The sequence below is a fragment of the Blennius ocellaris genome, assembly GCF_963422515.1.
Source record: "Blennius ocellaris genome assembly, chromosome: 12".
NCBI lineage: Eukaryota > Metazoa > Chordata > Actinopteri > Blenniiformes > Blenniidae > Blennius > Blennius ocellaris.
In genome coordinates this window covers 17,283,681-17,309,242 of record NC_137661.1, presented here as the reverse complement: position 1 = coordinate 17,309,242, position 25,562 = coordinate 17,283,681, and the positions used below count along the sequence as shown (strand labels likewise).

General features: G+C 43.1%; 1 protein-coding gene across 2 annotated transcripts; it reads left to right on the top strand.

The window, feature by feature from the left end:
• rgl1 (ral guanine nucleotide dissociation stimulator-like 1) lies at nt 1–21,702 on the top strand. 2 transcript variants are annotated; one of them, XM_080505886.1, is made up of 18 exons: nt 1–391; nt 13,152–13,262; nt 15,069–15,277; nt 15,390–15,464; nt 15,612–15,802; nt 15,927–16,051; nt 16,193–16,408; nt 16,502–16,605; nt 16,778–16,862; nt 17,025–17,114; nt 17,445–17,531; nt 17,811–17,843; nt 17,991–18,112; nt 18,392–18,481; nt 18,654–18,840; nt 19,195–19,446; nt 19,553–19,667; nt 19,930–21,702. In XM_080505886.1, the coding sequence occupies exons 1-18, from the start codon at nt 236–238 to the stop codon at nt 20,115–20,117; spliced, it is 2,436 nt and encodes an 811-aa protein (XP_080362012.1). In that variant the 5' UTR covers nt 1–235; the 3' UTR covers nt 20,118–21,702. The 2 variants fall into 2 exon arrangements, with proteins under 2 accessions (XP_080362012.1, XP_080362013.1); XM_080505887.1 differs by lacking the exon at nt 1–391 and adding an exon at nt 10,560–10,792.
• The last annotated feature ends 3,860 nt before the right edge of the window (nt 21,703–25,562 follow it).

The window sequence follows — 25,562 nt, the reverse complement described above, 5'->3', positions numbered from 1 at the left end:
AGCAAGTGGTTTCTGGTGGGAAGAGAATAAGGAGGAACAGGAAGAGAGAAGACTGAGGTGGACAACTTCAGAAGACGGTTTCCATCAGTAACACCTGAGAAGAGGACACAGATATCTGGCCACCAAAGGCGCATTTCTAAAATTTTCTGCTGAAGACGTCTCATCCACTCTGCCGTCCAGACTGGACTATGCCCTGCCCTCCCTGTCACCCCTGCCGCTGATACAGGCAGTCAGCATGATCTCCCAGTACCCTCTGGCTACTCTCCTGCCCTGGCCCGGGGGCCCCCAGCACTGCTCTGACCTGGACTGCTCCTTACTACTGGAGGGGGAAGGAGGCGTCTCCCTGCAGAGGTACCAGGCTCGCTCCCCAGAGAGCAGCCCGCATCACTGGGTCAGTACAGCACACTCAGTACAAGGCACCGTAGTTTTGTCTGTCAGCCCTGTGTGTATTGTGTTCTGTTTCAATTCCTGGGGAGCGCAGGTACTTCCAGTCTCCGAAAACAATTTGGCAGATGTTGGCCTTCTCATGAGTGGCCTTCCTGTGCCTTTCTGTTGTTTGGAGTGTGGGAAGTTTATTTTGGTGGTAAAGGTTAGACTGTTTCTTCAAGGTCAGGAGATTGGGTGGAAAAAACAAAACAAAACAAACCCTCAGATCTCAGAGAGGAATGGCTATGATGATTGACCGTGTAAGATATGAGCGGTGGTTGGAGGTGTTTTTCAAGCCTCCAAGGTCTGTTTTCGTGGGATGTGCTTTGGGGTAATAGAGACAGGAGAAGGAATATCTATCGTGAAAACACAAACAATTGATCTGCTTATGACTACAGGTGAAGAGTAAATAAAAGCAAATCTGTGTCCAGCTGGGAGTTGGCAGCTGTGTCCTGTATGGATGGTTCACAGATGGGATAAACATCCTGTATCTTAGCAGCCCCCCGACCCAAAAAAAAGACACTGTTGTAATGTAATAATCTTACATTACAACAGTGTGTTGTGTCTTTTTCTTTTTATAAAAGGCTGTTCAACACCTAAACGACCTTTGGTTTTTCATGCCATTTAAAAAAAAAAAAAGGAATATCCAATTTTTCAGTTCCTCTGCTGGTCTGATTGAATTGATGCAATATGCCAACTGTAACTGTAACCTTTGATGACACTGTCCAGAAAACAGCTGACCTCTTATGAAAGACAGTAATTCACAATCACTGTAACTACCGCTTAATGGTGTGTGTGTGTGTGTGTGTGTGTGTGTGTGTGTGTGTGTGTGTGTGTGTGTGTGTGTGTGTGTGTGTGTGTGTGTGTGTGTGTGTGTGTGTGTTTGCGTGCGTGCTTGTGTGTGTGTGTGTGTGTGTGTGTGTGTGTGTGTGTGTGTGTGTGTGTGTGTGTGTGTCCTGCTGACTGGTCAGAGTTCACAGTAAAGCCGTTACTCATTTTACTTCAGAAAGGGGCAGTGACTTGTTATACGTGACGGCCAAAAGGCAGATCATAAGAAAGCGTTGATTGCATTACGCAGTTCGCGCCGGTTTTATTTATCAGGATTTCATTTGCTCGTGAGGTCACAGATTCCTCTGAACAATGTGATTACCAGAAAACGTCCACAGCTTATTCCAGCTTAGCTGTGGCTAATTGTTTACATGTGCACACTTGTGGTATTGAGGCCAAAGTGAAAATTCTTTTGGTGTTTTAAAACTGCACAGAGAGGCTGAGGTCTGCAAACTGGTGCGCTGAACCATCCTTGAGCAAGGCACAGAAGTCATGCTATGGTGCTAAAACTGCACGATAGCCTCGATGGACTTAAAATAGCCATAACATGTCTGTACCTGACGTGGTGTACTATGGGAACCTCAAAGGAAACAAAGATTAATTGTTTTTCTTCGTGTAGTTTGTACTTTGTAATTAAAGACATCATTTTATTCATAGACTTTATTGCAAAATATTCTTCTTCTTCTTCATAATTGTTATTCATTTATGTCAGTCTAATATATTGTTTGAGTGATTGGTAGCAGTGCCGTGCTGAACTGGTTAGATGGATTCATTGTTGTTTTTGCCTAATAATTTCTTGTATAGATTATTAGCTTCTTTTTTTTTTTAATGTTTTGCTTATGTTTACTTTAAGATTTATTCATTGCGTTAAGTTCATGTTGTGTATATGATATATTTTATTTTAGAGGGATTTATTTTCACCAGATACAATCGGAGGTATTTTCGTCAGTTTAATGACATAAATAACATTTGGTTAAGGGTAAATTCAGTCTGCTAAATGATTCATGGTGGTCACAACAAATACAATCAATAAAAAAGAAATAACACACTGGTTTTCTTTTTTGAAGGACATGTTTTAAAGCTACAAGATATACGTTACCAGAAAGGGCAACCCATACTTTGGTGTTTTTATTTTCTTCAGGGTTTCACCTTCAAGAAAGTTTAAGTATAGCTTTGGATGAAAACAAAAACAACCAGTGAATAGCAACAAGTCCTTTACAAAATGAACAATTCAGTGAAACAACTTTCAGGCTTTGATCCTTAAAAGCATGTTTTGAGTCCAAGCGTTGGTAAAGTCATCCTTTTCCCTGCTTATCTGACATCCTGGCCGACGTGTCGCCCCCCATCTCACTGCGCTGTTTCCGTCAATTGTTTGAGTGAGGGGGTGAGAAGGCAAGAGGTTAACTTACAGACACACTTGCACCCTCACTAAATGCTCACGTTGCATTAGATCAGCCTGTCAGATGCTCATCCTTGTGACTGTTTTACTTTTTACATTGTTAAACTGTGGTTGCCTTCACAGTTGGAATACAGGGTTATGAATGTGTTTATATCGGAGGATAAACCTTTTTTTCACACAGTTATTTAAGTTAACGAAGGAAAAGAAAAATGTAATGTTTTTTTTTTTTTATTATCAGCAAACAGAATACTGATATCAGGGCTCATTTGCAAATTCTGTCCCATCTCCAAAGCTTCTTGACAGTCCCATCGTGTCTCTTTTTGCCTACTTACACAAGGTTATGAAAGCATACCCGTCATAAAAGCAGGGAAAGGACGACTACATCCCTGTAATCACCCTGCAGTGCAGTTATGGACAGCTGTCAGGTCCACAGTTCACTTCAGGGATAAAGAATTACTGCTCAGGTGTAAGCCATTATCAGGAGTCCACAGGGGATAATGAACATCACACAAGAAAAATTGGAACTGCTAGAAAAAGAACCCAATTACAATATGTTCCTTCTAAGCGCAGTGATTAAAAATGATGGAGGATCTGTGGGAGAACGAGTTGAACGAGCATGAGTGGAGTTTTGAATTCTGTCGCACAAAACTGAGTTTCTGTAATTGCACAAAGCCAAATTGGCTGTCACGGTAGATTTTACTGCTCGAACTATTGAGGTCTGCAGTGCTGCTTTACATTCTCCTCTTTCAGTGAGGGACAGGACGGTATAATGAAGCTTCAAGGTCCCATCGATAAAAAAACCCCCAGCAGAGGCACTATCGGCCACCCTGTCACACCCGTTGGGTGACAATAACAAGCTGACAGTTCAATAACCTCAGCTTGCCATTCACTGAAAAGGCAGAAGTGAATTTATACAGGGAAAACAAGGACAGAGAAGGAAGGGGGGGGGGTTCAGAGATTCTTGATGAATGCGTGTTTTCCATTGAAAGAAAGTGAGATAGCTGAGTTAGCACTCCTTCTTCCTCTTTCTTGTCTTTTTGAATAGAGAAGTTCACGTTTCATGCCGAAGCTCTGTGACGTGTCAGTGTGTTTCCATGTTCAAAGTTTTGACTTTGCTTGTCATGTGTTTTGATGACTTGACAACGATTTCAACAGTTGAGAGTCTCTTTCATCCGGATGAGACTAGTTTTCAAGGCCTATGACCCGTTTCTTCCCGAGTTTCAACGAAACTCGGTATGTTTCGTTCAAACACCAACTTTATGACATCGACATTTTTCTCGTTCAAATATATCACAGCTGGCAAGACAGGAAGCCACAATTTATTGGTTTGTTATTGACCTTGTTAGCAATAATAATAAAAAAAACATAATTCACGGTTCAATGGTGAACTTGAATCCATTCGTGTTTGTCTGGTTTTTGTCTCCTTTTACCCGATTCAGACGTCTGTTTTCTACAAAAACAGGTCTGTGTCTTCCTTTTATTCCACTGACCACTTAAAATGTTGCTCACATGCTCCAATGACCAACTGGGTGTCAAGTCGTCTGTCCGTTAGCAGCTTTGTCAAGGTTTATATTGTGATCTTGGGTCTAATTAGGTCACATAATGGGACTGGTGTGAAAAGTCAATACCACAGGCATTGTCCCTGCCACTCATCCCAGCGCAACATCACCACAGGAGCAGCTTTGTGCGTCTTTGTTTATATGTTTGTACATCTTATATTACCATCTTTGTGAGGACCGATCTGAGGTTTAGATACTAGAGGGCTTTAGTGGGTGTGAGTGTGCATGCGTGCGTGTGTTTACATCATTGTGGAGACCTACATTTATTATCTTTATATGTTATCTTTATAGTGACAAAAAGCACATTTTAAGGTTAGAAAAAAGCATAGATTTGGGTTCATATGAAGCAGGTGATCCAGTCACGGGCACAAAAAAAAAAACATGTCCTTTTTTTATGCCATGATAAAAGGAGAGTGGGGTTGAAGTTAATTTTAGGTTAACATTAAGCATGTGTGATAGAGTAATGATTGCGGTTGAGGTTAGAGTAGGCCTGCAGGAAATGAATGCAGCACACCACATGTGTGGGGTTCACAATATCTTCTGAAGAACAAAAACCCTGAACCCTTTCATCCTTGTACAGATATTCAAGGGGTAAGTGGGACACACGCATGCATGTATGGGTGCATGCGCGACTCCCTTTGTGTGTGTCCATGTGCGCACGTGCCCTCCCACCCAGCACACACATGCACCAAAATCCCTTCTCTGTTTCCCGCTCAGCCAGGGCATGCAGTGTGAGCCATGACGCATGACTGGGATCAAGCTGGTATTTTGTGTGTGTGTGTGTGTGTGTGTGTGTGTGTGTGTGTGTGTGTGTGTGTGTGTGTGTGTGTGTGTGTGTGTGTGTGTGTGTGTGTGTGTGTGTGTGTGTTACCTTCAGTAAAGCTGGGGGCTCAGTTATGAATATGAGTGGTCAGCACACAAATGATCCCTATGTCAGCAGTACCCAAACAATAACAACTCTGCTGAGTCATAAACAAACAATTAACGTAACTATAGAACTTCCTGCATCAAGCGGATCTACTTTTATTATGTTTTGAAACGTATATGTCTTGTTCATGTTGTTCCAGAACTGAATATGTTTTTTTTTAATATTTTTGCCAATGTTATGCTAACAGTTATGTTTGTACTGCACGTTTTAGTGCTACTGTCATTTTTCACACATCTTTATCCACACATTCTTCACACTTTGATTTAATGCAGGTGACACCTCCCACCACTCAAACCCCCCCCCCCCCCCACACACACACACACACAAACACACCAGAAATAAAAAAGAAAAGCAGTGTATTCAGTTTTAAGGTGCATTTAACAGAAATATCAGCTTATTGTATGCATGCAAATAATCATATTGATTTGCACACTCTAATTTATACGTTTGCAATCTGCTTAGGGTTTTGAAGGTTTCAAGTCGGTCCGGGGTTTTGCAGGGAAGCAATTGTCACCTGCATCTTACTGTTTTGATGGATACCTCGTGTTGTTTTTGTTGCATTTGTGACAACTTCAGTAGTATGTATTTGCAGGGCAACAGATGGTGTTGCTCTTACTGGGTGGGGTGCGAGTTAGCAGGCGGAGAGGGGGGGGCAAGACAGACAACCAACCCAGTCCAGACCGATTCATTCCAGGCTTAGCAGGGCTTAGATCTCTGGGGGGCGTCAGGGTTGAGGCCCTTTGGGGGAGGGTGTGCTGGGACTCCTCTTATTTATTTTAACTTAAATACAGGGACACCTGAAATCACCTTAACAACTGGTATCTGAGTCATCATAGCTCAGAGTGGATTATCCCTGCTTTAGTGCAACGGTCCGACTGACCCCATATGGAGGCTGACAAAAGCATGTCTGTCTAGTATTTTCCTTGCGTCTCTGCATGGTTTGGTATTGTTGGTGATAATGAAACACCTGGACTGAACTAAGACTTTTCCTTGAAGCCTGCATGAGTCTGGCTTGTATGTGGAGTGCGCTGGGGGAAGGGGGTTTTCTGGACTTTACTGGAAACTAATGATGTCACCCTCTCTTTCTCGAGTAAGAGAAAAGCGAGCGAGAGCCCCACAACAGCCGGGACAATAGATCCAAGGGGAGCAGAGACATGACATAAGAGAAGAGGGAGAGTGGGAAGGAGCGAAGCAGACAGAGCTTTAATGTGGCCGTTGGAACAAAGGACTCAGTTGACCGAGCAGAGAGAGAAAGACAGAGAGAGCAAGTTGTTGTGACACGTAACTCTCCATATTTTTATTTTTATTTTTTACTGTTGTCACTATCAGACCCACAAATCATCTTGCACCTTGGTAAGTCAAAAAAAATATGGACTTTCACTGACAGCGTTGCCTCCGAATGACCTATTTAAGCTTCTTTGATTGTCTCATCTGTGGATTATATTCAGTCACAGCAGATCCTGCTGATCTCTGCACTATAAATCAAACCATCATATCTATATGTTTTTCTTGCTCTGGCCTGGTCCTCGCTCAAACCTCTGCTGACTCTGGATAAACACAGCGGTTTATGAACTCTGCCCTCTACTGGGAAGCATGCTTAAGAAACACAAACCCACCAACCACAAATCAACAAAGAGTGAAATGCAAGTGTGATAAATACATGAAACTGACTGCGTATAGATAAGTGTGCATAAGACGAGAGGAATGCGCAAATAAAAAATGGGAATGAACATACTGAGACTTTTGACCCAGATAAGATTCCAGGAAACATCTTTCCCCAAGTGTTAATTTTATACAGTAACTTGCGAGTGGTTTTATTCACAGTTGATACTCCTCTGAATGGGAAGAATGGTGAGTCTCTTCTCTGTTTACTTGAGAGGAAGAGCAAGATGTTTCTTTCCGATCTGAAATGTCGAAATGACGTTTTTCTGTGGATGCGAGGCGGTGGTGTTGCATCACGCTCGTCTGTCCGCCTGCGTGGATCTTCTCAGTTTCTTACTGTGCTGTGAACTTTCTCCTTTCTGCCTCAGCGTCTCCATGTCACTGCAGAGATAACGCGCTTCCAAGTTAATCTCAACGATGTGCCGCACTGTCTTTGATACTTGACCTTATCTCATCTGTAAACACAGAGAAATGACACAACTCAGGATCTCAACTGCTGCTTTTCCCTTGTGTATCTGTGGTTCGTTCCTGGTTTCTCTGTGTTGTTTTCCTTTAATTTGCTTCTCTTTGGAGCCACAATCTCTCCTCTCCTCTCCTCTCCTCTCCTCTCCTCTCCTCTCCTCTCCTCTCCTCTCCTCTCCTCTCCTCTCCTCTCCTCTCCTCTCCTCTCCTCTCCTCTCCTCTCTCCTCTCCTCTCCTCTCCTCTCCTCTCCTCTCCTTTCCTCTCCTCTCCTCTCCTCTCCTCTCCTCTCCTCTCCTCTCCTCTCCTCTCCTCTCCTCTCCTCCTTATTGGTCTGCTTTAATGACTGTGCTCCAGGCCGGAGAGGCTCCCAAACCAGTCAGGTATGAGGACAGCAGCCTGACTGGAGTCAGGAGGCTGGAGGCAGGAAGTGGGAGATTTCCTGGAATGTGCGTTTTTCCCCACTGTGGAGCAATAACAGTATGAGCAGCGCTCCTCCTGTTTTTGTCCCCTTTTTGTTGGTACTGTAGATCTGACCGTGGAACAGAGAAGAGAGTACTTGGGAAGCCTAATAATGGAAACAACGTATTATTTAAACAAAAAAAAAGAAATTGCCCTTGTCAAGGGCTTTTCTTGTGTGCTACGTCAGTAGCCTGAAAGTGGAAAAACAAACTTCAAAAAAGAATCGACCATATCAGTATACAGGAATATACAATTATCAACAATGTGCATTAACATTAATCAGCACATTATTTATAACAGCCTTAATCTACAGATAGATTACATACAATAATAATAAGTCTGCCCACTTTTGCCTCAAATGTTGTGTAGGCTACTAATCAACGCTGGTACCAAACTCCTCAAGCAACTAAGAAAGCTGAAAATTTGATTCAACGTGGATTTGGATTCACTTACATTTCAAAACTGTCCTTACATTTATTGAAATTCTACTTGAAAACACAGACACTGCCTAATTGTGATAATAAAATTAGAATGTAATTTTTTAACAAAAGAAAAAACATTCATTTCAGGATGAGGAAAATCCATTTCTGATTTTGATACCAAGTTGAAAGAGGCACGTATTCAGCAGGTCATCCATCACACAGAGCAACAGCTGTCACATTTGTCAGACGTCTTGTTTGTACGGAGAAGTGACATCACTCCCACGATCGGACCGATGCTCCTGCTCCCCCGGGGCTTAGATGGAGGTCGTCTGGGGTCGCAACCTTCCCACTGCCCCTCTGGGCTTCCCAGAGTTTTTGAAGAACCAAGTGTACACCAGGCCAGCTCAGTCTGGGAACTGGACCTTGGCGGCCAGCTCAGTCTGGGAACTGGACCTTGGCCAGATACGCTGCATGGCTGAAGTGTCAGCGAGAGGAAAAATGATACGGTACCATTACGACATGTAAAGGAACACAGACCGAGGTTCACTCTGGGCTTCCCTGGCCTTTCAGTGCCCTCTGAGTAAAGTGGGGACCTTGTTGGGTGGGTGCATACGAGTGTATTTGTGTGTTCTGTTGCACCGTCAACCCAGTGACGCTGAGTATGACGTTTGAGTTACATGTCAGTGTTATGGGAACCATGAACACACACATACACGCATATGCAAAGACAATATTGAAAAGGGGGCCACACCGGGCCCATATCTCCCACTGAACCAGATGACAATGAGCGTCACAAGGTTTCCAGCTGTCCCCTCCTGACTGGCCGTATGACTCTGGATCAGTCGCTTGGCATTTCGTTAGTGGAAGTAATGGACTTGTAAATTTATGAACCACTGCTTGCTCACATTTGCGTTGTGTTTACCACACAAAAAGACCCCCTCACAAAGTCTCCACTTGATTCACATCTTCCCGTTTATTCACGAGTGGGCACATTCAGTACGTGTACCGACACATTCACAGTGGAAACAGTGTTGGTCATTCTCACACACTCGGCCTATTCTCCTCTCCTCTCACTGACAATGCACAGTACTGCTGACGGCATCCACAGCTTTCCTTGTATTGTCCCATACAGGGACCACAAGGCTGCAGCTGCTCCACAACTCAGACACAGCTACAAGGCCTTATAAAACACCTGTATAATAATTTTATTTATTTATTTATTTATTTATTTATTTATTTATTTATTTATTTATTTATTTATTTATTTATTATTATTGTTCTTCTTCTTATTATTATTATTATTAATAATAATAATAATCTTATTATTATTAATCTTATTAATACTCTTCTCTTGTGGCAATGACCCTACATTGATTTAACTTTGGCATTACACAGCTTTGTAGTGAATTATAGTGTCTACTACACATCTCACATACCAACCAGATTTTTCTGTTGTAATATCTTTAAATCATTCTGTATAGTTTCACATCGGGACACGCAGTAATAAAGACACTCAGATTGGTGGTTCAACATTCATGGCTTTGATTTATGAAGGCCAAAACAAAAGACAAGGTGAGACACAAATATGATTTTAACATTAATAAGGTGTGAAAATTCACAGTTTTAGATAGGCAATAACTTTGATTTGTATTGCCATGTGATAATTTCAAAATTGGATTATTAAAAAAGTCAAATTTGTTTTTACGAAAACGAAATGTGATTTATATATCGTGAAATAAATGTATTGTAGAGAAATACTTAAAAAACTAACTAACCTTAAAATCAATGAGCAATTTAAGACATCACAATAAAATTAAACTCTAAAAGTCACTTTATCATTTATCATCACCCTTTTATATGGTGGATGACTGAAGTGAAGAAGTATAAGTTGGTGGAGTGGCTGTCTCACAATCAGAAGGTTCACATCCACAGGTTGGAGTGTCCTTGAGCAAGACGGCTCTGAGTTAATTGGATGGCAATGGTGTGTGAGTGGATGTGTGAATGTGTGGGTGAATGTGACGAGAGCTTTGGCGGCTGCGCAAGCAGTGGAGAGGCGCTATTAAAGTAAAATCCCTTTACCATTTTCTTTATAGAAAATAAAAATTCAACACAAACAACCACCACCTCGCAAAAGATTTAAAAAAAAAATCTACACTTTCCACCAATTTCACTTGAAAAGGATTTATCTTTTCTCGTGTATGTCTGTTGCGCAAACAGCAACCACAACCATGCGTATGAGTGCGCACATTGTTGTCACTGAAAGACGGACAAAAAAAAAGAAGAGAGGAGATGGAGGAGGAGTTTAGATTGAACTGTTGTGAGTGAGAGGAGGAGGAGGAGGAGGAAGAGGAGGAGTTCGGTCATTCAGTAGAAGAGGGAGAGCCTGCTGACAGACACAGGAGGTGGATTTGGAGTTTACAGAAGAGAGGACTCGTGTGTGTTTGTTGCAAAAAAAAAAAAAAAAGGAGACGAAGAAATTCAACAAGGGTTTGGATTTTTTTTTAACCCCTCTCCCTTTTTTTTTTAATATAAAGGGACAATTTGTTTTCTCCTTCCGTTCCTTGTTGGATTACTCTCTAGTTCTCATGCCGTCCTCGGATCATGAGAGAAACGCTCACCATGAAGTTCGCCTGGAAAACTAAAATGGTAAATATGTGATTGTTCTGTGCGCACGTCGCGCGCCGCTCCGTCTTCTGCTGCACGCGCTCTGTTGTTTGTGGCGTTGAAGGGGGGGGATAAGGGGTGGTGGTGGAGGGGGTTTGTAGGCTTGGGAAAGTAGCGGATAACGGGGAAAAGAAGAGGAGGAGGGGTAATGGTTGGGAGGAGGGGTGGAGGGGGCTTGAACACCCAGTTTCAATTGTTTTTGCTCGGTTCCAAAAAAACCAGCTGGTGTTTAAACGTGTCGCGCAAAGATTGGGACGCATTAAAAAAAAACAAAAAACAAAACAAAACAAGGATGTGATTCAAAAATAAATAAATGCAAAGAAGGGGGAAAATCCGCAGCTTTTCCTCTCGGTCGTGACGGATATTAAAAGTTTAATGTCGGGGGTCAGTGAGCATCAGAGAGAGGACCATTGTTGAGGGGTGGGGGGGATCACCGCCTCCCCGCTGCGTCCGAGCAAAAGGAAACACAACTGTTGTTCCTGTTATCTCCGGGGTACTATTTCACACGAGTATCTCATACACTTGTGGGGACATTAGCTTCATTTGAGGCCTTTCTTACCTCCAGACTCAGCTTGGTGTCCTCCATTGCTACTTTGTGAGCCTCCTCTGTGTCTGGGACATGAAGTTACTTCAAAGCGCAAATTGTCATTTCAGGATGTTTTGGCACACGTATTGTTACTATCATCTGTTGCGTAAAGTCATTTGTTGGTCCTGCATTTCACTGGCAATGGTTTCTATATAATATATATATATATATATATACATAACACATTCATATTTGTAAACTAACTCACACACTCGTTTCAGAATCATCCAGCTCAGGAAATTAAAATATCGCTCTGCTGCTGAAAAAACAAAACAAACAAAACAAAAAAAAAGCAGGCGGTGTTTACAGACTGAACCCAGCAGCCAGCCTGCACAGAGACCTCCTGCTATTGTTTTGGGAGTGTGTGGACTGGATGACTCATGCACTGATGTATTTATCTGTCTCTCGGCCAGGCAGCCGGACACCCAGCCAGCAGCTTAGCTGAGCAAGAGAGAGAGAGAGAGAGAGAGAGAGACGTCGCTGAACTTAGATTGAGATGTAAAACAGCAGGACAGCAGGGGTGGGCATGCATACGTGATTGAGACAAATCCTCAGTCTGACTGGCAGGCACACAAACATGCTTATTTGGTTTTATCTGACAGGGTCAGTTACACCCCCTTTCTCACTTTTTCCTCACACTTTCATCTTTTTTGCTTTAGTTTTCTGTTTTCCTTGAAGAGCTCAAATTTTCATTTCTGCACCACAGGCTTCTGTTCAAACCAAAACACAGACTCGGCGTGGCTGAGTGCCACGGGCCTCCCGGACCCACAGTTGAGCCCGTTAACATCAGCTTTGACCCTTGACCTTTTTTTCTGGCAGCCTGTCTATGTGGGGAATCGCCTGGACTTTGCTATTGAGCCGTGCAAATGAAAGTGGGGACAAGAGAGAGTAATCTTGGCAGCCGCTATCTTTGTGTGTGTGCAGACTTGGCCATAATACTGCATGCGTGGTGCTTGTATTTGGCCTGTCCTCCTCCTTCCCTGTCTCAACGTCTGTGTTTTTGTCTCTGTCTCCGTGTGTTGACGTCTCTGTGGTGCTCAGCCTGTCTCTATGAGCAGTTTTGTATTTTGATTTCAGTCCGTTCTTCACAGGACACATCTCAATACACAGTCACAAGCTGTGCACACGTCTATGGAGTCCTACAAGTTCATTTAAATGTGGCTGCACATACTTTTGTAATCGGCGTCCTTTGGTTTGTATCGCACGACGAACTGAACAGCAATCAACAGGAAGGGAAAAAAAAGTGATGCAAATTTTGCGAAGTAGGTGTTTGTCTAAGAGACTTTATCCATTCTGCCTCTTATCTGAAGCTGGTTTGAGTTTCATGAAAGCAGTCCAGCTCTGACTTCAGCTGCAGAGAGACAGGGACATGGTGAAAGAGATGGATAGGGAATAAAAGAGGGAGTAAAAGCTGAAAGAGAAGGAGGGAGTGAGGCCTGGCAGCCTGCACGGGTGGGGGTTGGGGATTTGGTCATTCTTGATGTTTTACTGCACTTTAGTCTTTTTCTCTTTCTTTTTTTTGGGGGTGGGGGTGGGGGGGGTTAGTGGTGAATTTGTGTTCTTTTCTTTTTATAATTTAGTCCGCTTTACTTCAAACGGGTCTGCAATAGTTAATTCCAATCCTGTGAAATGATCGAAATGACACACGTGAAAGTTTGCTTGACTCGTGTGCACAGTGGACTGTTCCGTGTTTTGATTCTCATCCTTGGTCTTGTTGCGATTTATTTTGAGCTTTTTGTCTTCTTCTTCCTTCAGAGCTCGGTGCAGGACTGGGGGGAGGAAGTCGAGGACGGAGCCATCTATAATGTGACACTGAAGAGGGTTCAGATCCAGCAGGCAGCCAACAAGGGAGCAAGATGGCTGGGGGTGAGTGAGCCTGTTTTTAAGTCTCACGTCGAGTGAGAACCTCAGGATACTGTCAAAGAGGAGAGAAGTGAGTCTTCAAACAGTCGCTGAGGTAGACTGACGGTTAACCCCCCCCCCACCCACCCCCACTTTCTCACCCTGTTATATAAAAGATGTTAACGTTCAGATTTTGAGCTGCATAGTCTGGGATTTTATCATGTGCAGATGATTTATAAAAGCAGTCCAGTTCGCTCCATGACAGACTGCTAAGCTGGAAAACAGAAAATGCCTCTTGAGTGTTTGAAGAAGCTTTTATTTGAATCTCAGAACGTCTCTCAGCTTCATGCTCTGCTGGATATGCTATTGTTTTACCTTCTGGCCCATACGTCCTCCAGATTAGCAAACACCTTTTACTTGACTGCTGAAAACCAACAGTTTCCCCAGAACTGGGCTGTTCAGCCAGAGCATGTGATTTCGTGACTTTTCCAGCTGCCAACAAAACTGCTCGCTCCCCATTATAGTGTACACAGTTTTACAAAATGCTGCCATGACAGAAAAAAGGAGAGCTCAGGGCTTTTCTTGGACTTGTGCATTTTTTTTTGTTGAATAAAAGGAATTGCTGTTTCCTCTCCTGGGATCTTTATAACATAATAAGACGTTGCAGAGTGTGTTATTATAGTGTACAGGAGAACCAAGTGGGGGCTTTGTCCTTATTGTGTTTTCTGAGTCTTCCCAGTAAAAACAAAAAATAGGATTTTCCTTTCTCAGCTGGAAAGCCAAGATCTTGTGTCGTAGACTTGCTCGTGTCTGCGTAGTTGGCATCGTGGATAAGGACTGGCACATAAAAAAGAAATGTATAAATACCCCGAGGCTTCGGGACAGTACTGGTGTATTGACATGGGGATAAACTGCTCACTGTATCACGGCTAATTAAAACAATATGGCAGTTCTGTGCAGCGCTGCCAGTTTAGTAGAGGAGAGTGGTGACAACTCCCCATTAAGACATGAGCATGATTAGTATAAACAGTCGATTGTCAGTGAACAAAGCAGTTCTAATCAGTGGCCACACTTGCGTTTTGTTTATATGAAGAGCAGTCATTGGGTTTTGTCGCAAATACTTTTGTTCACCGAGACGTTCAAGCCTGTGTAAGTGATTGTACAGCGGATCACCTCGCGGAGATAAACAATTATATTTATTGTGTGTACTGGGCTGTTATCAGATGGGAGTGGTGGGAGTACTTGGCCCTGCTGCTGTCCTCCTCTCTTGTCTGGAAGGACAGTGGAGGAAGGGCCTCGCTGTGATTAAAAGCAGATTGGAGCTTTTCCTGTTATAGCGTGCTCACTACACTAAAGTCTCTCTCTCTCTTTCTCTCTCACAAGAGAGAGAGAGTGAGAAAGAGTGAGACTTTGTATCTGTGCCACCTCTTCTTCTCTCTCCTTGCCGGTGTTAGCCACTCACTTTATACCCATGTATTAACAATGGTCGGACACATCTGGAGAAATCATAACTAAATATAGGTCATGATTGTCTTTCCCATTTCCGAGACTTCCCAGCCTCTTACACCTTCATTGTTGAGCTATTCTTACTGCAAAGATCCTATCTTTACTGTGCTGTGTTTAATGTACTTCATATGTTTTCTCATTGTATCTGGAAAAATGCAAATTAGACGCCTAAAGTGCAGTTTGGGTATATTGATCTTGAATTTGAATTTAAAGCTGAGGGAAAGCAAAATAACACTTGTCAGTACCAGTAACTAAAATTGAGTTTGTGCTGCTTCAACAAAGTAAAATAAACGTTTGTGTATGTGTGTGTGTGTGTGTGTTTAGGCGGAGGGCGATCGCTTACCCCCAGGACACACTGTGAGTCAGCTGGAGACGTGCAAAATCCGAAGTATCCGAGCCGGAACTCTGGAGCGTCTGGTGGAGACGTTATTGACGGCGTTCGGAGACAACGACCTCACCTACACCTCCATCTTCCTCTCCACCTACAGAGCCTTCGCCAGCACACAGACTGTGCTGCAGCTGCTGCTAGACAGGTGTGCTGCAATGTGGTGCCCTTCATCTGACTAACGCAGTATAAATAATACCAGCGTAATGTTCTGATTCTAAGTTGGATAAATTATGAATGTTTTTTTTTTCCTGCGGCAGATATGGAAACACAGAAGAAAATCAACAGGAGACGGTCAAATGCCACGGTTCTGAATCCAATGGAGCCATTAGAAAGTGAGTTGCATATGCAGAGAAGTGTCGGTTACATAAGGGAAACTTTCAAAGATAAAACATCAGTGTTACTTTCAGCAGTGTTACATATTTACTTTCCTTGTAAGACATTCCCAGCTCTCTCAACATCACCCTGTCTGTCTTCTATAGTGCCTTAGCGTCTATCTTGCGTGCCTGGCTTGACCAGTGTCCCGAAGACTTCCAGGAGCCTCCAGACTACCCCTGTCTTCACATGCTGATGGAGTATCTGCGCAAGGCTCTGCCGGGGTCAGAGGCCCTCAGACGGGCAGAGGGGCTGCTGGAGCAGCTCCAGGGTCAGGCCGGCATGGACGACACTGATGGTACTGTTTACTTGTCATTGTAATAGTTATCCTCGATGTTGATTATTAAAAAAAAAAAAAAAAGAAAACCATGAGATGCCAAAATTAGTTTAGTGACACACACTGTTTCTTGTTTGCTTTGCAGCCGGTTTCCTGGGCAACTGTTCTTTTTGCCTCGGAGAAGAAGAGGAAGTGGAAGTTGAGGTCCAGGAAGACTTCATGTCGTTTCAGACTGACTTGGTGGCCGAGCAACTGACCTACATGGATGCAGTAAGTGGAGGGAAATGCGGCGGAAGACAGGAGGGGGAAAGGTCACATAGTTTTCATTCTTTCCATATTTAGTCAATGTTGTCATACTAACATCAGTTATTTGTTTTTTCGTTTTTTTTTTTACTCTGTGTGGTGCTTCAGGTGCTGTTTAAAAAGGTAGTGCCCCACCATTGTCTGGGCTCTATTTGGTCTCAGAGAGATAAGAAGCACAACAAGCACAGTGCTCCCACCATCCGGGCCACCATCACTCAATTCAATGCTATAGCGGCCTGCGTGGTCAACACAGTGCTGAAGCACAGGCAGATCAGACCGCATGTCAGAGCACGGATCATTCAGCGCTGGATAGACATCGCTCAGGTTGGGGAAAAAGTTACAGACTCACTCTGATATAAAACTGGCAAAGTTGTGGGCCATGTGTGGATCATCACTGTGTACAATATCTTCCAACAGGAGTGTCGAATACGAAAAAACTTCTCCTCTCTGCGGGCTATTGTCTCAGCGCTACAGTCAAACCCCCTGTACAGGCTGAAGAGAGTATGGGCCTGCGTGCACAAGTAAGCCTCCAAGCCCTTTGCTATGCAGATAATCTCAGTCGATTTTTGTTTTGTGGAAGAATCGGCTATTTGGAGGAATGCAATAAGATCCCATTACAGTTTTTCTTTTCCACGTGCGTTCGAGCCGTTGTGTTCAATCCAATTAGCTGACTGAAATCTTGTTTCGACACAGAGACAGCATGCAAACGTTTGAGGAGCTCTCCGACATTTTCTCTGACCACAATAACTACCTGACCAGCCGAGAGCTACTCATGAGGGTGAGTTCCAACTGTGTTGTCCCATTGAAATGAATGCGCGGATATGGATGATTTAATTTTTTTTCATTGAGTTCCAACTGCAGTCATAAATCCTAAAAGCAATCTTTTATTCGCCGGCTATGTTTTCGAGGAAAACAAACCTATTTTTGTGTTGCCCTACAGGAAGGCACTTCAAAGTTTGCCAGTCTGGAGAGTTGTGCCAAGGAGCACCAGAAACGCACCCACAAGAGGCTCCAGCTGCAGAAGGAAATGGTGAGACAAACACGGGCTAACTGGGAGCTTCAGAAGCAAACGCCAACAAATGGATCCCTCCTAAAGGAGCTAAAATTGAGCTTTATATTTTAAAACAACACATTCCTCCGAAGCAATGGACTGCAAAGTGATTTCTCGCCTCTCCAGAATGATGGAGCCGCATGCTTTGCTCTGTTTACTTAATGCGTTGTGTGCTGTCCTTGCATTAAACTGCCTGGCCATCTGTGAGGACCACAGTGTAAACAAATATATGATTGCACCGTTGCTTCGCAGGGAATTCACTTTATGTTCTTTAAATGTCAAATATTTAAATGCGATTCTCCTCCACAGGGAGCAATGCAAGGAACGATACCCTACTTGGGAACATTTCTGACGGATCTCACCATGATGGACACAGCCCTGCCAGATCTAGTAGAGGTAAAAGAAAAAAGAAAAAGAAGAATAAAAAACAAACAAAAACCCGAGCACCTGCTGAGTGTGTGTGTATCTTTGTGTGCTGCCAGTATTTGGGAGCAAGTGTCTGTGAGTTTACACAACTCTGCAGATCTGAGAGCCTATGTGGCGTAAGTTTCCATGAGTGCGTGAGGAATTTTGTCGGCCCATTTTTCGCCGTGGTCCACCTAATGCTGTTTGTCTAAGCAGCCACTGGTATGTGATGTGCCGGCTCTGACAGCGCGCTCTTTGTGTCTTCCGCAGGGTGGTCTGATCAACTTTGAGAAGAGACGCAGGGTGAGTGCGGTCTTCAGTCGGCCTCCATGACATGATTATACCCCGGCCAGTTCTTATTCACACGGGGAGCCCAGATGATCTGTGGGAGCCTACATGTTTGAAGTGAAGCTTCAAATAACACCGGGGGCTTCTCTTTTCTCTCTGCAGGAGTTTGAGGTGATCGCTCAGATCAAGCTGCTCCAGTCGGCCTGTAACAGCTACTGCCTGACTGCAGACCCGGCGTTCCTGCGCTGGTTCAAGAGCCAGCCTCAGCTCAGTGAGGAAGAAAGGTACTGCTTTACTCACAAGACCTTCTTTCTTGGAAACCACCATTATCCTTTTTAACACAAGCAAATTATTGCATGAGTCATGATCTGTTGGATCTATTATTCGCATATACGATTACACAAAAGAAGTTTCTCTTTCTCTTTTCTTATTGTCTCTAATTACAGATATTATGCCATTTCTTTATTCCCTACTGCTCCTTTGTGCTTGTTACCTTACCTGCTCTCTTGTGCCCCCTAGAATTATGCATATCTGTCATGTTGACATTGTGCTTTTTCCTGCAGTTATGCATTGTCCTGTGAGATTGAGGGTTTCGGGGACAGCAGTCCAACTACACCCAAAGCTCGAAAAAGCATGGTGAAGAGACTCAGCCTGTGAGTACAAACACAGAGGAGACGCTAATAAAGGAGGGCCTGATATAAAGTTCAGCATGCATTGCTTTGGGTTAGGAATGTCATATTGAAGATATCATATTTAGAGCGTACACGGTCACTGCTGGAACCTCTTTATTTTATTATCTAATAACTCACTTCCTCTCTTATCCAGGATGTTTCTTGGAACTGACAGTAATTCATCCAGTTCTCCAGTCAGAGAGACGCCACGCTCGCCCCCTACTGGCAGCTCGGGGGAGAGTATGGACTCCGTCAGCGTGTCCTCCAGTGACTCCAGCACCCCGTCAGACAGTGAAGGACTCGCCACCCCCGCTCTCGCATCTGACTCCCAGCAAAACAAGGTGTGTTGTATTTCAAAAGCAAAGTTTTCTGTTCATACTGCGGTAAATCCTTTACTAAAAGCCCAATGCCATTTTAAGATGGTGGGTATTTTACCGCTATGTTTGCGAATTTTAATGCTTTTTAGACAATTGTGCAATACCAGAATGTAATATGCATAAATAGTGTTGTAGTGATGCTTAAAGTTGACCACATTTCATAATCGTAACATTTTGAGACTATAGCTTATATCATCGTCCACAGTAAAAAAATAAAATGTTTGTCTCGCTGTGTTTGAAAATCAATTAGATTATAGAACAATGGTTCAGCTATGACTGCGTGTGTAATTTTGTGCTATTTTTCTTCTGTCTCTCAAGCTATCAGAATCGTCCTCCTGCACTTCGCTCCACTCCATGGACACCAGCTCGTCGACAACCAGTGTCACATTGACTTCCACATCCCCCTCCCTTCCCGGGCCCGCCTGCACCCACCGACGCTCCGTCTCCCTCACCCCTTTGTCTCCAGGCTCCTCGATTCAAACGCCAACGTATAACACCCAGGCCGAGGACGCGTGTATCATCAGAGTCAGCCTGGAGCAGGGCAACGGCAATCTGTACAAAAGCATACTGGTGAGGAACTAAAGGGATTTTTGTACTCTTGCGTGAGAGCCTGAATATTGTTTTGAGTAATTTCTATTAAATGTGTATGATTTCAATTTTGTCCTCTCCTGCGCAGTTGACCAATCAAGATAAGACGCCGGCTGTTATTTCCAGAGCGATGGCCAAGCACAACCTTGACGTGGAGCCAGAGGACGGATATGAGCTTGTCCAAGTCATTTCTGAAGACAGAGGTGAACCAGGGTTTTATATTGGTTTCACTTTGTGAAGTCACTTCAATCACTATGAGAGAGAGAGAGAGAGAGATGATTTCCTAAATAACCAAGCAGAAGTCGTGATAAAAACGACGACTGGTAGTTCACGGTTCAACATTTTTAATTCTAGTTCATCCCACGGATGAGTTATTTGAGATTGTATGAATGACACAAACTCAAATTTCTAAATCATCACAAACTGCAGGTCCCTAACTGTCTTGTGTCTTCTCTTCCCTTTCAGAGCTGGTGATTCCAGACAACGCCAACGTCTTTTACGCTATGAACACCTCGGCCAACTTCGACTTCCTGCTGCGTGCTCGGGGCTCGGCGGGTCGACCGGTCCAGCTGCGCAGCCGCTGCAGCTCCACGCTCCCCCGCAGTCAGCACCGCTCCAGCCTCTCTCTCAGACTCAGCAAAGTCACACTGTGACCCTGGACTGCAGCGCCCTGGCAGTCTGCCACCCTTCCCCACTACTTCAGGGTTCAATACGGAGTGTGGTGATGGATGGGGAGATAAATTCACGAGAGACAAGGACATCATAAGCGATGTGGAGCACCCGGACTGTCGTTGATTCTTCTGTCAGCAGTGGGGTCTCGTCTTGAACTGTGTGATCATCTGCCCCCACCTCGTGGCAGTGTCGTGTGACTGCGGCGCCAGTGGGACTCGCGATTCCCGTGACAAGAGTGAAACGGCGACCCCAAGTGGCCTCTACTCTTTATAACAGATTTTCTTTTTCTTTTCTTTTGCACATGTGGGAGCAGCTATACTCCTGACCTCCAACAGTATTGTGATGTTGAATGAACTCTTTGTTGTTGTTTGATGCCTGTGTAGCTCAAGCTTTACATTTGTCATAACAGAAGAGTGATGACACGCTGAAACAAACAAACAAACAAACAAAAAAAGACTTGAGTATCCACTCCATTTGCCTTTGTTGATGACTGAATGGACCTCTAACAGTATTCCGAATGACATTAATTACTTAACAGGAGCTGTGATGTCATTCTTTGCCCCCAGTCAGACACCTCCGTTAGTCTGTGTCTGGCTCGTGCACAATGTGCGCTTAATCTCCACCCTCTCATATTGTGAGCTGCGTGACGAATGCCACGTTACGGGCATTCTGATTGGTTCAAGCACTTGGTTTTATCAAGTCCTCAGCGATGATTTAAAAAAAATGGCCTTACCTGCTCTGTCTTTAGGGCGTAGAGATGCAATTTACTGGTGCCTTTCAATGCAGACGGACGTTCCCTCACAAAATCCAAATATCAATGGAGATGTGTGAGGTATCTTGCTGAAATGGAAAGCATCCTATAAAGTGTCTCAGACTGATGCATATTTGTACCTCTTTACCCTTCATTATATGAACTATGGAGTTGCACAGTTGGTAGGAGACGCCAATGGGATGTGAATAATAGAAGATTGAGTGTACCGCCCTGTAAGCGGGTCATTCCTTCTTCTCTTTAAGAAGTTACTATTTTTTTTTGTTCATAATTGTTGCTTCTTCTTTTTTTAAATGTTTTTTTTTTATAATTCAGGCCAAAAGCATATGCCAGACTGAAGAGTATTTGAGGGATTTAAACCTACTTGTTAATTCAAAGTACATAAAATAAAACTTAGTGCCTGACATCTCATGTCATTATGCCCACCCCCCCCCCCAAAAAAAAAAAAAACATGAAACACTGCCTCATACGGTAAAGTCCCATGTTTGTGTTCTCTTGGTGAGACTCCTCACTTCTAAAACAATCGTACTTTTAAATTCCACCATCACTACTTCTAAAACAACATTCAGAGGCTGTTCATTTTATTCTGTTTCTATAGTGCCATGATTGTGCCAATATTTCATTTTTGTAGAACCGGTTGAGAAAGTGAATACAACATTCCTCACAGGAGGGTGATTGTCCCACTTTGCCCCCAATCCATTGCCTCCATGCAGCCGTTCTTTCTGAATTGCTCTCGCCCTCAGTTTCTGTTCTCCACTGCCAAAGACTTTTACTCTACCTGAACAAATAAATTATTACCATTATTAAGATCTGCGTTTTTCTGTCTTGATTCCCATGAAACTACCAAATGTCATTTCTAGACACTCTTGAACCTCCAGTGGACGACACAGCAATCTCAATGCATTTCAAGGACAAAATGCTTCTCTCTCTCTCTCTCTCTCTCTACTCGAGTCATGATGGAAAACATGTTCATTCCTGTTACGACTGATGTCGTCAATAAAGGAGTGAGAGGGTGTTCTGGACGGAGTCCAGGCTATTTTGCTGAGTGGAGGACATTTCTGCTGACTTGCAACAGTCGTGACCTTCCTTCACTGAAAATGGCTTTTGCTGCATCCGTCCCAACTTTTTTTTTTTTTACTTCTTCAGAAATTCAAAGGCGAAGAGGCGGTCGTAACAGTCACAGGATATACTGTAAATCCGAAAACTCCCCTCACTTTTCCAAAAATGTAACTTAACTTCATAGGCTGCCCATTTCTCTCTCTGGCTAACAGATTCTGATGTATGATTTTATTTCCAGTCGTATCGATTCATGGAACGCAGTATTTCACACCTCCAGAATTAAGCTGCATGTGCCGACGAGGACTAGAAAGAAGGTTCACGTTTCACTGGTTTGAAAATCGCTGTATTCACTCCCAGTGTTTTTGGACTGAGCTTAAGTTCCCCTTTTTAAATGTCTTCATGGTTTTGTGCCTTCTTATCTGTCGACTTTTGTCCGGGGCAGCCTTCTGTTGGTGGGGGCTCTACTTCTTTTCAGTGAATCCTCTCTGGTTCTTGATGCTCTGTCATATCTTACTCTCTATTTTCTATTTTATCCAATCACACTGACGGAGTACGGGTTGTGAGTGGGGGGAGGGGGGGTCTGGAGAACTCGTGGTGGGCCTCTGATTTTAACACTCTTGTGCTTGACAAGTTAAAATCTGTGCCCTATAAATAAAGATTGTTAGATGAATGAACCAATCTCCAAGTACGGAGAACAGTGCAATTTGAGTGTAGTGTGCACCTCAACACAGAACCAGTCAAAGCGAGGAGCGTTGTGTTTGATGCGACGGGTCAGGCTGCACTAACGCGTTTGTCTTACGCGGTGGGATGTACTGCTGCAGCTGCTTGTCATCCATAAGAGCGTTTTTGAGCGAGAGACCAAATTGTTTATGTAGTCTACTGAAAAAAAACAAAAACGCTGGCACACGAGAGCGTCTGTGGGTGAAGTGGAGGAGGGTGAGTACAGCTCACTATCCATCTGTCTGTTCCACATGGCCACAGTAATAGGAGGCTCAGCTGGACCCGGGCCCTTGCACTGGTTTTGTGAAAGTTTTGCGGGGAGAAAAAAAAAAAACATTCAAAGGAAACCATCAAACGCTTACAGTGGAAGGGGAAAAAAAAAAAACACACCAGGCAATTAAAGACTCATTTCACCATCAGGCCAATTATTCAACGGGGCCATTCTTGGATTTTCCTTGTGAGGCTTTTGACCACAGACAGGTCTGGATTCAAAGGCTGCCAGAGTCGCCGCAAGTGGAAAGTCAAAGTCTGAATAGACATTGATGAAATCTGCAGCAAAAGCGTAAATCAAAGACATTTACAGTTAGGGAATAGTTACACACACACACACATACAAAAGACCCAAGTTATTGTAAACTTCTGGTTATGTTTTATTGACTTATTCTCTTTAACATTTGGTAAAGAGACAATATTTTCAAAAACTAAAAATTTGTCAAGATAATAAACGATGGATAAGAATGTGCGACACTGAAAATGTTACCCACAGCCGTGTTCCAATAAACCCACCTTGAAATTCACACATTCAAATAGCATATATAAATTTTAAATAAACCTCTTTGTGTGTAGCCAAGCTGTCTTTCATTCTCACACTTTATCTAAACATATTCAACACATCTTTGATGTATTGCTTGCTTAAACTGTTCAAACAGCATTGAAAAGAAAAATACAGTTGAAGTATAGCATCCATACTTGTTTCTGCATATTTCAAAGCTGGCATGTTCTGGTAAAACACATTTAGCCAGATTAAAAATGTACAGTGAATACGAATTTCATGGTGCTGTGGAAACACATCAGAGACAGATCAGAGGTTGAAGTTAGCATATTTTTGAATAATGAAGATACAAAAAATAAACAGCATTTACACTTGGAAGTGTTAAAAAAGTTAGCTTTGGTTGAAAAATCAACAATGAAGCCCTACAAATTCTCTCCTTCTCTTCATACACAACGAAGAAGTCTGACACCGACAGGCTCAGTGCTGAACATTCAAAAACTACTCAGCTCAGTAAAAGTACTCGATCCATTTACCTTTCACCTTTAAATGTCCTCATTTTGGTTTAAAGGTTTGGTGATGTGTCGCCACCGCATCCTTAACAAAAACACTTAACGTTGCACTGCATAACGTTTTTTTTTTTTTTTTTCTTTATATACGTTATGCTTAGTCAGGCCAGGATTTTCTTCAAAAACGAGGCATTGCATTTGTGATTTATCACACGAGTTAACTTAATATGACTTGGACCATGGCAGTCTGCTAATGAAAATGTATAAGGTTCATCTTTAATTACGTAACTGGAAATAAAAATATGGAAGGCCGATTCGTGGATTCTGCTGTGTAATAATTAGCAAAATGTTCTCATAATTTAGTGCAATAAGATCAACTACTAGTTCAAAACCACACGTTTGAGCATCGGTAGTTAGACAATCTCTGCATCAGCTAGAAAAAGAGTGTGCTGGAGTATCAAGTGTTATAAAGAGGTTCTGCTTCACGTCTGTAAATATTCTCAAATATTCAATGGTACTTGTGTGCAGAGGTACAACCAATATGCTCAATAATTTTTTTCCCCAATGCCTAACACGAGGAAGACGAGTACAAAATACCTATTAATGTCAGGCTTTTCGCGACACCCACACAGAATGGCAGTAAAGTGTCATTTTAATGTGCAACAGAAAAGGTTATGTCAACACTCTTCATACATCTAACTTTTAAAGTTAAAACATTATAGTTTCAGAATTTCTTCATAATACACTATTAAAGCTGGTGAAGCTGTGAAACACCCTCGGGTCGATGCTACTGTAATTTCTTAATCTGATTTTAGTGAAGTCTACTTTTTTTTTTGCTGGTGATCATGAAACACTACTGTGTTTTCATTCACACGAAAAGTGCCCCATCAAAAGGGAGCACAAATGACAAAGTGAGAAAATATAATTCAATACAATGAAGACATAAGGGGATTAAAACCAGAGGTGAAGGTGGCCCATGACGGCCCGGTTAAGTTGAGCGTAGCTCCTCTGATCCAGACACTTGAACGGAGCAGGAACTTCACTGACAGCTGTGACCTACTGGTGTGAGACATAAACAAAATTAAAACAAAACACATGGGCTGAACGGACTCGCAGACATTCCACTGAATGAAGGAACAGGAGACGTTTTCCTTTTTTGGGGCTCTGGTACTCTTCGTTTTTTCCCCCCCGACAGCCAAGCCACAATCGGGACGTGGAGGACGAAGTATGAGAGCGTTATCAAAACTGTTCGGGCTTCTGTCGACGGTCTGCGCCTCCGTTTTGGGAACACAATCTGGTCGAATCAAGGATCAAATAGCCTCCAGTCACTCCGGAGGAGAACGGTGTTTGACGGATATGCAGAGTTCGTCTGACTGCACCGAAAACAAGCGGAGAACTCAACCACCGCAAAGCCTCAAACAGGGTTTACCTGAGCAAAACGTTCATTACAGTAACAACGAAGTAGAGAATCAAAATACAAACTAATACCCATTTATGCACCGAGTCACCACAATATTAAAAACACTATCGAAAAATAATGCAGTCCAATGCAACATAAACCAACCAACAACTACAACTAAATGAGCCAGTTAATACCCAT